Genomic DNA, 14,172 nt, shown 5'->3' on the forward strand with positions numbered 1-14,172 from the left:
CACACGGAGAAAGCGTAACAGTATTCAGCAAGTCTCATTTTGAAAACAAAATGACAAAAACGTATAAAGATCAATTGCAATTTATTCAAACACATAATAAAAAAAATTGGAACCCAAAGGTTATTCAATTGACTTTGACATATCCTCTTCAATAGAAGATAAAGATGTTCTTCAAAATGCTACTTTTATTTTACGGCAAATTATTCAGTATATACATAAAACACTTTAACCAAATAATTTAAGATCTGATCTGATGTAAAGCGAGTGAACATATTACATTTGCGATGTTACTAAAGAGCATTACTAGTTTTCGAAAGGTAATTGAAATTATTAATCGAAATGGCCATTGCTGTAACTACCATACAATTAAGGAATTAGAAACGGAGGCAACATTTTCATCTTGTAGTCGATCGAAATTCTGTCCTGAAAATTTGTTACAGAAAAAGGTTTGTATATTAAACGTAACTGCTCAATTTTATATGACCTTGTTGATTGTTATTATATTTTAGTCTCATATCGAACGAAATGACGATATTTCCTTATTCGAATACATTTTGTCAAAAATTAATAAAAAAAATTTCGTGACAAATCAGACATTTAACGAATTCTATTTCTGCTCACCAGCGTTGTTCCAAAAGTTATTAAATCTGGTCCACAATAATATTACAAACTTACCAGGCTACTGAACTCTAAAAATGTCGAGATGTTGCAGCAGATTTAGAAAAACATGATTTGATATGAGGTTCAAAGCAAATTGAATTATTTGTCGTTGATTTCTCCAACTTCATTAAACCTTTGTCTCCACGATATATAACCAAAAGCTTTTCAATATGTTCAGCAGAAAAGCAGCTTCCAGTGAAGTATAGGATTATTCCTGCAAAGGATTTTTTTACATTTTCTTACAGATTTTGATCTCCCAAAAACAGAAAAAATATTCAAATTATTATATCACATAAGTTTTTATGTATATTGCAGTATCTATGTTCATTGGTAATAAACCTATATGATTTTTATTTGATAATGGAGAAAAACAACCTGAGCTGTTGGTGAGACAGGGAATGTTTTAACATGTTGAGACAAGTCAAATGACGTACACTTTTACACAATTATATGCAAACTAAAATTTAAACACATAATTTTTAATTAATAATAGCGGTAATCATTTCTTCTTTGATTTGCTTTCTCGTTTTTTATTCTCTGCTACAATCTTTTCCCGTTATTTTGGCGCAAAATAAGTTCTAGCATATTAAGTCGCATTTATACCTTCAATTGACGCCTAGTGTATATCGCTTGAAACAAAGAAAAGCTCTCAGTAGACATACTGATATTCGAGTGAACAGTGCTGTTGTCTGTTAATCATGGCTACAAGGGGTTGTGTTATTTCTCCAAACAGTTTTTGTTATATCTGTGGTGAATTCGCTATTAAAAGTCAATAGAGAAATATAAGTGATTTTGTAAGGAAAGTTCATTTTGCCTACTTCAAATTAAAAATTGGTGATCAAGATAAACCATGGGCCCCGCATAAGGTGTGTAGAAGATGCGAAGAAGATCTTCGTTTGTGGTTTAAGGGAAAGAAAAATGCATTTCGATTTGGAATTCCTATGATATGGGATGAGCAGAAAAATCACACCACTGACTGCTACTTCTCCTCAGTTGACGTAAAGGGATTCAATTCAAAAAACAAAAGAAACATAAGTTGTCCTAATCTTGACTCAGCTATACGTCCAGTGCCCCATAGCTCCGAGATATCTATCCCGCAGCCACCTTCCTGTTTGGATAAATACCCTAGTGAGTTGGAGAACGAAGCTACATTGCCTCCTCCGGGTATTTCGATTAGAGCAGACAACACGACGGCAGTGTCATATATTAATAGAATGGGGAGCATTCAGTTCCCAAAATTGAGTCTTCTTGCCAGTGAAATATGGCAGTGGTGCGAGATTCGTAATATTTGGGTCTTCGCCTCCTACATCAATTCAAAGAAGAATTTCCGGGCAGATAAGGAGTCACGCATAATAGAAAAAGATACAGAGTGGTCGTTATCAGAAAAATCATTTACTGCCATCACAAATCACTTCGGTCTTTGCCAAACAAAGGTTGAACACCTGGATGGCAAGAAGATTTATAGACTTCTGGCAGAATCTTGCAGGATTGGCTTACTCCAAGGTGTTTATTCACACTTCGAAGCTTGATACCAAACAGTTGTTGGACTATAGTAGGGATGAACTACGATGTCTAACAGGCTTTCTTACAGGTCACTGTCATTTGAATTATTATATGCAGCGACTCGGACTATCGGAAGATAGTGTGTGTCGCCTCTGTTTGGAAAATGATGAAACAGCAGAACACATACTTTGTGCCTGCCCCGCTGGGGACCGAATCAGGTTTTTAGAGTTCGGCAGAGCTGTACTCTTACCATCTGACCTGAAGAACCACTCACCATACAAACTAATCGGATTCGTTAAGAAGCTGAGTTTATTCGGTCGAGTGTGAATAGGTGTGAGCCACAATAAACCCATGCTGTTTCCAAAACAAATATAATGATGGGAAATAATGATAGAGACATCTCAATGACCGTGTTAGGAAACATCAATTATCTTGAGAGCGACTATCTCGAGATTTCCATGGAATATGGCACTGGAAACGAAAAAAAGGTGTATAAATGTAAGAAAATCATACCTTGAATCAGTGCCATCGTTGTGCAGCAGTTTACCCGGCTTCCATGCAATATTCAAATGTGCCTGGGGCCAGTGCGCAGCGACATACAGAACACAGATCCAGTCGTTTATGAACGCGTGCCTAAGGGCCACCGTAAACCCTCCAAGATATGTACCGAATAGGTACATAATTCAGGATCTCGACCTGAACATACATTACGTAGACACATATATGAGACAACACGCAGAAGACGCGTTTGACAGAATTCGAGTGCACGACAATCCAGCGCTGAGCAATCTACACAATGCACTAAACAGGGATGACCCCAGATATCGACGGAGAGACAAGCATAGAAGGCCAACCAAGCATAACCAACGAACATCTCCGAGAGTCGCTGTCAGGTGGTTCCGGTAAGTATAAAACTTTCTCTAACAGATAACAAACACTTTCTTTTCAGGTTCAACAAGAAATACTCGACCGCGATCGCTTTTTCAACCCTGCGTCCGATATGTGGACTCCTGTAACATTTATAGACACGTGGGGTGTGTGAGACCCCAATATAATTTTTCTGTTAAAATTGACATTTTTTTGAATATCAACATTGTTGTTATGAAAATTTCATACTGTGATATTTTTTTTGCAATAAAATAATTTTAGATTTACCAAAACGAGCAAAAAATCGTTATATTCCGTCTTTACTAAAACAATGGGTTGGAAGGAATAGATTTACTCGAAGAAGTCTTTTGCACATAAAACGACTAAATTAATATCAAATTGCTGGTTCAAACAGATAATAAAACATCATACATCAGACATAAAAAAAATATTATCGAAAATCATAAAAAAAAGTTATAGGTCATCAATATTTGCCATTTTTACGCAAGATTTGCAGTTCATTTCAGCATGGTCCAGACATACGTCAAACGACGACTGATTCGAGGTGTTTGTCAACCTACTAACCTTTGAAGCACATGAAGATAATGACACACAATACTAAGAAGTGGACAAATTGTATAGAAGAACTGAACAAATTTAATGGGTTGTTCATGGGCTTAGCTTGGAGAAAGACAACCCCAAGTATTGAGCTGGACCCAATTGCGCCTGAATAGGAAGCAGCGGCCAATAAAGAAAAAAGAAGAAGAAGAATATCAGAGTGGTGGCTATATGCGGAAGCTACTGAATATATCCGACGCTGTGGCGCCAATTTCGAAAAGTTATATGGAATTTCCTACGGCTGGGGTATGTCACACCTCACGTGTCGGAGAAGGTCAGATGTCAATCTTGCTGAAGTACCCATCAGTAAGTTGGGGACCGCTCCAGAGGAGCGGGGGTGGATGGACGAGATGGGATGTTCTGCACACAGTAACCGTGTGGGGAAGATCTCAACTCAGGGCATTCAACCCGGGAGAGGGCATGGGGGGTCAAGCTACGTATAATGCTGTTCACCCGCACTTATATGGAACTTCCTTGATCGTCCTGACGGTGGAAAGTTTTCATCAAATTGATCTGGATTTTTGTAATTATTTGTATCTCAGCATCTAATCTACCCTCTCAAAACGCCAGCGTGCCTTGAAAATAATTTTTTGTTAATCTAAAAAACAATTTTCCAACAGTCATTGAGACCCGAATAATCGATCTGGTTTTTTATTTGACAATTTCTCAAATTACAATGTGTTAAAACAACGATAAAAATAAAATAAATACAACAATAAAAATTAATTGGCGCTCCGGGGCGACTTCATTGATTCCAGTGGCGCATTTGCTTTTTCAGCTGCAGGAAAACCCGGAAAAACCTGCAGCACCACATCATCTGAAGATCTTGATCTTGATCTTGATCTCAAATATTCAATTCGAAGATATGAAAATTTCAAAATGTCCCAAAAACTTTTTTTAATTAAAAAGTTTCTCTCATAAAAAATTCAAGGTTGGACTATCTATTGAGGGGTCGTTTAAAAACAATTACAAATAAAATACTAAATATTTGTAAATAGCTCTGGGACTGACAAGGCGAATTCGGGTTCGCTATTTTGAGAGTTTTCGAACTGTCAGATGTATTCACACAAAACAGATTTGGAAAGTTTTGCGCGGGTCTTCTCTCAATAGTTAGCTGGGTAACTACGTCCTAGAATCGTTCAAACTGCGAACCTGAATACGCCTATATGAATCACATTTTACGCGAGCAGCAGTTTTGTCAGTAGTTTCATTATAGTGAAATCGTAAGTGAAGTTTGTAAACCCAAATAAAGTCTGTGGCCCGAACCAAAATTGTAGGAGTTCACTAATTTCTCACAGTACAAAAAACATTTGAAATAACGTTTTTTTTAATTGATAATCATTGAATTTTCATACTGAGAGTAACCAACTCTGAGGCAGCATTCTCTCGGTATACTTGGGTAAATATGTATTGAACTCACCTTATTCTGTATTTACTGAAACAATTCCTGTCAACAATTTGAAATATAACTCGTGTAACAACAGAAAGCACTCACAAATTTTCACACACAAAACAATTTTCCACTACGTTTGAGTAATATACTGAGCAAATATCATAATCATATTTTAATTGATAACGGGACAAATCGAGAGTCTTGATAAAAACACCTGGAGAGTGAGAGCGATAACTGTTCAACTATCCACTGAAATGCAAAAAAATATCTATTTTTTATCAATTCCATTTTAGGTTTTTGATAAAGCATAACTCATATAGTTTATCCATTCCCAATTGGAATGGCAATAGTTGAGGAGTAAAGGCTCGGCTAGCTGGACTGGCTGAATACTAATTTTTTGTCGTTTTACAATATTTCTTTATCAGTGTCGTGTGTTTGTAGGGTTAGGTGAGGTAGTGGGTGGTTTTGCAAACTGATTTTTGAATACTTTTTCTAGAGATCAATTACCCTAACACCAAACTGATATTTTTGCACTCGACGCGCGTTTCGCTAACAAAGTAAGCATCTTTAGGAGAAGCAAATTGATACTGAATCTAAAGACAAGGGTTAGCTGTTTATATACCCAAATATACAAATTAATTTGTCAACAATAGATATGGCATTAATAGATTTTGAAACAAATGATAACATTACGTGTGAGGAATCTGTGCCAATCGACAGGGATCCGGAATTTGAAAATAAGGACTTACATGTTTAAGTTCAACAAGTAATTTTAAATATTCATGAATGCTTGAAGAAGGAAAACTGTCACACTTCACAGAATGCTATTGTGAATAGAATATGCGAGTTGAGGAAACTATCTCATTCGACAGTTCTTCGAGTCATTAAAATAGGGGATGTCATTGACCATGCAATGAAACGAAAACAAAGGAATAAAAAATTCGCAAACGTTGATGGTGCTACAAAAGATGTCATTCGGCGAACAATTTATGGTATATACCAAAATAATTAAGTACCAACCTTGGAAATGATTTGGTATAAATTACTCGACTATCCCGAATACAATTACAAATCTTTAGAAATTCTACGAGGGGTCTTATTGTCTTGTGGTTTCAAATATAAAAAATTGAACAAACGGATGGTCATGATGGAATCGACAAGCATTGTTCAACTCCGACAATAATATTTGAGGCGAATGAAAAGCTACCGAGAATCCAGCAGACATATAATCTACCTCGACGAAACTTGGTTTGACACCCATGATGTTGTCAAATATAGCTGGGTAGACGAAACCAAGTATTGTGCTTTGAACACACCTCCTTCAAGGGGAAAACGTGTTATAATTTTGCATGATGGGAATGAAAGTGGTTTCGTACCTAACGTTTTGCTTCTGTCGGCCAAAAATATAAAAGATTCGTCTGCCGATTACCACGAAGATATGACTGCGGCTTCATTCGAAATCTGGTTCAGTGAGCAGCTTCTCCCAAATATTCCTCCAAACTCAGTTATTGTTATGGATAATGCTTCGTATAATTGTCGGTTATTGACTACAATACCAAACAATAACACAAAGAAGCAGATATTGTTGATTTCGTGCGAAATCATGACATGGAAATATCAGAAAAGATCCCAACGAAAAAGGTATTACTGGCGACCGTGAAACAACGTAATTTCAAAAAAGAGTATGTTATTGGTTCGATGTGGGAAACACGTGGTCATATTCTCTTACGTTTGCCTCTATACTATTGTGTGTTCAATCCAATTGAAATGGTTTGGGCCACAATGATAGAAAGCTTGCGGAAATGTAATTAGTCATCGACTTTGAATGCTGTAGTGCTTGACAATATAAGGCGAGTGGTGAATGAAGTAGGTAATAGTGATGTGTGGAAGAACTGTGTGGCCCACGTTATGAAAGGAGAGAACAAATATTATGTGCAAAGTTCCATAAATCCGATCGTTATTCAACCCGATGATGATTTCACCTCAGCCGATTATAGCGAAGAAAAATTTTGATTTTTCTAGCAATTTTTTGGCTCCTTTTATTTTGTAAATATATGTTTGACGAGAATTCGGTGTGATTATTTGTGTTTGGTGAAAAAATTCAGTTGAGATAACTTTTTCATAGGGTGATCAATTGCTATGATTGTAAGAATAAGTAACTGAAAAACTACCACTAAAAAACAATATGCCGACGCCTATGTTAGCATATTATTTTTTATTGAACATGTTATATCGTTGTTTGAGTATATAACATACAATATACAATACAGTACTTGATACAAAAATAGTGTACTTGAAGATACACAAGATTGAGCAGAGTTTAATTTTTGCTACTTTAATGTTTACAAGAAATGAATTTCACTTCTTTGAACTCAAAAACAGATGTGTCTCTGACCAAGTGACCAAACAGTTTCATGCAATTTGGAATCAATACACTTTCAATCGAATTGTATTTTTTGGACATGCATCATGACGCAATCATGACGCATCATGACGCGCAATCTTGTCAGAAATTCTTGCAAAAAAAATATTCGTTCTAGCGGGGGGATTCGAACTTACGAGCTATGGATCGTCAGTCGAGCACACTGTTACTGCGTCAATTCGCAGCTTTTCGTTTCTGTTTCATTTTTGTTTATATTCATGTTATATGAAATAGTACAATGACTCAATGTTTAGTACTAAGTCGTAAGAACTACACAGTTTCAGTTCGACTTCCACTCAACCATCAATTCAGCAATATTGCATACCTTGAATTCAGCACATCTGAGAATAGAAGACAAAGGCGTCCAAAGTGAGGAGATGCTTTAAAACCAGGAAACGAAGTGTTTTAAATCGATTAGTTATTATTGTATCTTACTATTTTATGAAATGAATGGCTTTTTTAGAAACTATATCCGAGAAACTCGAATATAATAATTGGCGCAGTCGGTAGGATTTCTCAAACGTAGAATTTTAGAAAGAGAAACGAAGAAATGAGTGACATCAGGAAATTCCTACAGTGGTGGTATCAATATAAATTTTCCAATGATATATTCTGTATGATGCGGAGATAACTGGAATATTGTGAAAACTAACTTTGTTCAAATATTTTCATTTCGAGGACAATTTATATTTTGAAATAGTTTTTACTGAGTAGTGGTACCTTCTACAGATCTATAAAATGATCAGAATATTTAATTCAAAACTAAATACAACTGTAGAATACAATACAAACGTGACGTTTGAAAGATTATACATTTTCTTCATCCAACCTATTTGAATCAAAACATTATGATTTGTAGTTATAATTCGTCTTTTGATGTATATCAATTTGATATTATTATCATTGACACTGATAATATCAAATTGATCGTAGGATTGATGAAGATGGATAGTCTTCGAAACGTCATCAGATAAGTATACAAATAGAATAGTTCTGCGGTTGAATATCTGAATTTCGGGTTGAACCGCGTTTAAAGTTTTGCATTGTTCGACGTTTCGGCTTCGACTTTGAAGTCATTTTCAAGAAGTAGAAAAGTGTGGCTATACTGAGAGATACACTTTAGGGTTTTGATGTTCCATTCTTGTCAAACCTTCGAGACGGTATGACTCTCATTGACCCATGTTTCATCCGAATAAAAAATAGATGTTTCCAGTGTCTGGTTTTCTTCATTTCTTCGAAATAGTTTCTTCTTCAATCTCTGATTTTTCTATAAACATACTCTTTGTTTGAATTGAAGGGGTTATATTTTTAGGAGTGATTAATTTTGGGAAAGAAAATTTTTGGTTTTCTACTACTCCATCTGATACAAAAAAAGGGAGTAGTAGAGATGGAGATGGAGTAGTAGAAAGCCAAAAACTTTCTTTCCCAAAAATTGATCACTCCTAAAAATATAACCCCTTTAATTCAAATAAGATTCCTCTTGGCTGGGATTAAATCAAATAGGTGAATGAATGTCATTACGATATCATCGATGACATAAGCAGATCAAGCTTATTCCGTGATATTCAAAATCGTAATTCATGAATGAAGTGTGTGTATTTTCTATAATGTTATCCAACTTGGTGCTGAAGAGCCTTAGGGCAAGTGTCTTAAGGCGAAACATTGGTGTATACCAGTGAGGGTGACAGTGTTCCATGTGAGTACAATTTATTACCATTCATTCAAAGTAGAACTCATGTGAATGATATCTGATTCTTATTCCACAACAAATGTTTGATATACAAACTGAGCAGAGAAAAGTATCTCCTGTATAATTCAGTGTTCATATAGAAGTATTTGTTTCGAAAGAATTTTTTTTTTCGTGTAATTCAATGTTTATATGAAAGTAGCTGTTTCAGGAGGACTTTATTTCAGTTTGTGTCTGAAAGTTACTTCTTTGCATGATCTACACATCCATGTATAGAGTTACTTATTTTCAAATTGATTACTTCCTTCCTTTCTTTGAAGATTCTCTCATCCCTTTTTTTGTATCAGATGGAGTAGTAGAAAGCCAAAAACTTTCTTTCCCAAAAATGCTCTTTGTATTGTAACGGTACCAATTTGTTTCACAAGGTATAATCATTCGTAAACGCCAGAATAACAATTTTCAAGCACCCGTAGGTCCCTCTCTCCTTTTCGTTTGTAAACTGGTGGGCCGTAAGATTACATATTTGAACTATTGTTGTTTGCTTTCATTAAATTAATAGACAGTACCTTTCCAATTAGTTTCGAAGTACTTCCAATGTAGATAGAGTGCGATGTACTACCGTGCTCCAATCTTTAAATATCCCTTTCAAACTCTTTTTAAGTATATTTCGGCATCCTATTGGCGAAATCTTGCACATTTTAAGTTTTTTTTGTAGAACCGATCCCTATGAAAATATATTTTCATACTTGCAACATACCTAGTAGTAGAGGTCATAATTAAAGATCAACTACCGTATCCCTGAAGGAATGTTGATATTTCATTTCATATTATATTTTGAATATCTTAGCGGAATTGTCTCTGGGAGGAAATATTCCCCATAGTATTAATCCTTCCTTTTCTAATCGTTCAGTAGATTGTTCCACTTTGGAAAATGCATTTAAATGATTTGAAATTCTGAAACAGCTCCATTCGATTGCCCATTGGTTCATCACACCTGTCCATGACGTATGGTCATGCGCTGGAATTCATAAAACTCCGTTTCAATATGATGATCCTACGGATTCCATTTTTGAGGTTACTTTGTGAAAGTTCGAAGAAGACCCGCCTGGAAAATTTGTTTATAGAAACATCTCTTTGAGGATTATTTCCGAGGGTCTTCACATAGTGAAAACAGTGCTTGCTTGGGTATAGTATTTGATGTAAATTGGCCTTTCACTCTCTTTGGAGGATGAAAGAACTTCGCGTAAATGACACCAAATCTTCCCCGACTTTTCAGCATCGCCATTGTGGACCTTCAACTTATGTACTTTTTCCTTCCTCTATATAGGACCTGTTGTCGTTTCATAACTTTCTTCAGTTGGTATTCACCATACTATCGGTTGATAATTTACTGGAAAAATTGAAGACATTGCCCAAAAGATTGTGAAATAAAATTCCGATTGGGATTTTTGAAAAACCCTTCCGAAACTTGAAGGTAGGTTTCATTATGGTTTTTCCTTCTGTATATATCATAATAAGCGTATACTTGTTTGATTTTCACGAGCTTGTGGTAAATTTATTTTCTTATTTTTACATGTGAGAATAATCACAAGGTTATACATTTTTTTTAATGAATCGGAAACAATTCATTCGGATTATTCGTAATTTTAAAATAAATTCGGTTAGTTGGTTGAAATTTCAAATAATATTTGTGTTAGAATTTTTTTTAGCTAGGAAAAGGATGCTAATTTTCTTTAATTTCGGAGGAAATTATTTTCCATCAAAAGGTGAATTTTATTTATCAGGAATGGTAGCTACGAAGTTGATTTGTAAAAAATTAATTTCACGATTTCTGCAGTCCTCCGAATGTTTTTTTAATTGCTTTTTGTCCCATTCGTTATCAGCATAGATTTTGTCCTGACCTTCCGATCGAAATCACGAGCGAAATATGTATTAGGATTTTTTAAATTCTCATCATATTTACCGTTCAGGGAAACATTCGACCGGTAATTCAATTGAATAGTTTATTTTTTTTACATGGAACTTCATCCGAGAATATTCATTTTAGAATCTAGGAAAGGAAAATGAACAATATTGGCGACAATTAATGTTTTCTTTCCTCAGTTTTTCAGCTTATACCGGTAAGCTGAAATGTGCTGTTTTTTTACCAAATGATTATTCAGTTTCATTTCCATTATTGAGTTTAGTTTCGTAGAAATTACTTATATGAATAGTTTTGTTAAATATTTCACGGCGAAGTTGTCAGATTTCATGGAAAGCACAGAATTTCGTAAAATAAAAATGAAAGAAACATCGAATTTTTCTTGAAAAGAATGGAATCATTACTTCTGTTGTCCTGGTGAAAAAAAAACAATTCATTATGTTTATATTATTTTGTAATGGTTTATTGGGAAAAAATATACATGCAGCGATTATTTTTAACGGCCAGTGGAATTTTTTTTTGTATCTAAATGCATTTGGTTTTATTCAAATGGGAAAAATTCTAATTCTTTGAATTAGTATTTCTATTTAGAAAATTCACGGTGTTTGAAGTAAAACGAAAGCGAATCAAATTTAAATCATCTAATTATGTCTAATAATAAAAAGTGTAAGGCGTGCGAGCAAGTTTATTCCAAAAAGTCGCAGGTCTTCAGTGTGCAGGTTTTTGCGGTAATTTTTTTCATGCAAATTCTAAATGCTCCGATATATCGAGAGCCCAACCACAGAACACCCTATCTATACAGAAGCGCATCTGAAGCGTTTCCGCTAAATCGCAAGCTTGGCTTGAATATTGTCAACCTCACATTAGTCATTTGTGTAAGTGAGGTTAGGTCTTAGAACAGTAACAATAATACACTCAACTATCAACAACTAAGGATGGCTAGCTACCGAGGTGGAAGTGTTTGTGCCTATCGAGGATGCGACTCTAAATCAAGGAATAGGACGAGGTCTCTCTTTAGATTTCCTAAAGATATTGAAAGGTATGGTTTATTATCGCATGGATGAATGCATTTTTGAATAACGTTTCACCTGAATACTTATGAATAAACCATTTTTAGAGCCAAAGATTGGTTGAGAGCTTGCAATCGAGAAGATTTATTGGGCAAATCATCAGAAACTCTTTATGGCCATTATCGTTTGTGTGAACTTCATTTTGAGAGTAACATGTTTTTGAATAAATCCCAGTTGAAGAAATATTTGATTCCTCAAGCAGTCCCAACAGTTTTTGGCCATAACTTCAAACGAAAAGCTGGTGTTCTAGAAGAAGAAGCTGTTAAGCCTGTGAAAGTTAATATTTCATCAGGTAAGAACTTCATACATTCAAATCTCTTTCACGAAATTATTACATAAAAAATCAGAAAACTGGTTTTGTCAATCTGTAATAATAGACTGATTTCAGCTGTTAGATTACGAGTCTTTAGTACTGAACTTGCAAATATTGTTGTTTAATAGATATAGAAATTGCAAAGTTTGTCTAATACTTGGGATTGAAGATTGATCGTCACATGACATCATACCAGCATATCTGTTCGAACGCAAAAATTCCCTTAGCAAAATTGATCAATATTCAACTGGGGGGCACTGAATGGGAGACGTTTTTATAAATTAGACCAAAATAGTAACTGTTTTCCATACCTATCATTTGAAAATAACTTTGATTTTCAGACATTCAAATAGTTCCACCAACTTCGTATTTGAATCAACCATCCACATCAGGGCAACTATCCGTAGGCTGTGGAACCTTTGAGATGGAAGAATCACCATGCTCAAATATGTCAGGTAAAAATGCGATATCAAAGGGTCGTTTATTGCGATTCACGAAAATTGTAAAAATTTACAATTCATTCATAGGATGTTTTTTGCAGAGAATCTACTTATAAAAGTTGATGAGCCAGAGGAAACTCCTAGCTGCATGATGTCCCCTTCTGCAATGACTCAAACTCCAGCTTCTTTGAGTTCACAGACTCCACGGAAGCAGAAACTCAGACAGACATTGAAGAACATGAAGAAGAAAAATGCTGCCAGAGAAGCTTTGGATACAAAGAAAAAGTTCTCTCTTGATGATTTTGACAAAATTTGTGACCAATTTCTATCTCAAAATCTTGCTGATATTGTGAAAATACAGGCTAGGCTGGAGTCAACAAAGGCAAAGGGAAGGAGATATACTGCAGAGTATAAGCAGTTTGCCCTCACACTTTATTTCCTGGGTCCAAGAGCATACAATTTTTTTACAAAAATTTTACATTTACCATGTAAACGTTCATTGCAATATATCACACAGAAAGTTGTCTGTAGGCCAGGATTGCAAAATGAAACTCTTTTCAAAACATTGGAGAAAAAAATCACTGCCATGTTGGATCAGGATAAACATTGTTTTTTGTGTGTAGATGAAATGGCATTGAAATCCAATTTATTTTATAACACAGGAAGTGATGAGATTGTAGGGCTACAAGATTACGGTAATGGTAGCAAAGAATTCATAACAGCAAATCATGCTACTGTTATTATGATACGAGGACTTTACTTCAATTGGAAGCAACCTTTGGCATATTTTCTCGTTAATGAAACTCTAAGGGCAGATGACTTGAAATTAATTATAGAGGAATGCATACCAAAGTTAACAAATATAGGTTTCATTATTGGTGCTTTTGTAAGTGATATGGGTTCAAATTTCATAAAATTGTCAAAAAAACTTGGAGTCACACCAGATAATCCAGTATTTATGGTAGGAGATAAACAAATTTTATATTTATTTGATACACCTCATGTACTCAAAGCAACTCGAAATAATCTCTTGAAAAATATCATCGAATTTGATGGAAACAGAACTTCTTGGTCACATATAAAGTATTTTTACGAACAAGACAAAAAATTGGCCTTTAGGTATGCTCCTAAACTCACCTACTCTCATATCAGTCCTACAAACTTCGAGAAGATGAAAGTTAAATTAGCAACACAAATAATCAGTAACACAGTTGCCAGTGGCATGAACACTTACGTGAGTCTAGGTGGGCTACCTCCCAATGCAATATATACTGCTGA

General features: G+C 35.0%; 2 protein-coding genes across 3 annotated transcripts in view; one reads left to right on the top strand and one right to left on the bottom strand.

Annotated features, from left to right (window-relative positions):
- The window catches only part of LOC111507428 (integrator complex assembly factor Brat1), a 121,900-nt gene that overhangs the window by 85,743 nt on the left and 21,985 nt on the right, over positions 1 to 14,172 (bottom strand). Inside the window, exon 1 of one of the 2 annotated variants that reach the window (XM_023162722.2) lies at positions 5,069 to 5,374. The exons of the other annotated variant lie outside the window; for it this stretch is intronic. The gene's annotated coding sequence lies outside the window, so the exon portion shown is untranslated. Of the gene's footprint in view, positions 1 to 5,068; positions 5,375 to 14,172 lie in introns of those variants that run through there. 2 annotated transcript variants of the gene reach the window in all.
- LOC141487107 (52 kDa repressor of the inhibitor of the protein kinase-like) lies at positions 10,890 to 12,608 on the top strand. The gene is made up of 3 exons (XM_074185904.1): positions 10,890 to 12,110; positions 12,189 to 12,433; positions 12,583 to 12,608. Exons 1-3 carry the CDS (start codon positions 12,007 to 12,009, stop codon positions 12,606 to 12,608), a joined length of 375 nt encoding a protein of 124 aa, XP_074042005.1. The 5' UTR covers positions 10,890 to 12,006.

This window comes from Leptinotarsa decemlineata, unplaced genomic scaffold (assembly GCF_025532065.1).
Source record: "Leptinotarsa decemlineata unplaced genomic scaffold, Ldec_3_MD MMD2_tig00078363_RagTag_RagTag, whole genome shotgun sequence".
In the NCBI taxonomy this organism is placed as follows: Eukaryota; Metazoa; Arthropoda; class Insecta; order Coleoptera; family Chrysomelidae; genus Leptinotarsa; species Leptinotarsa decemlineata.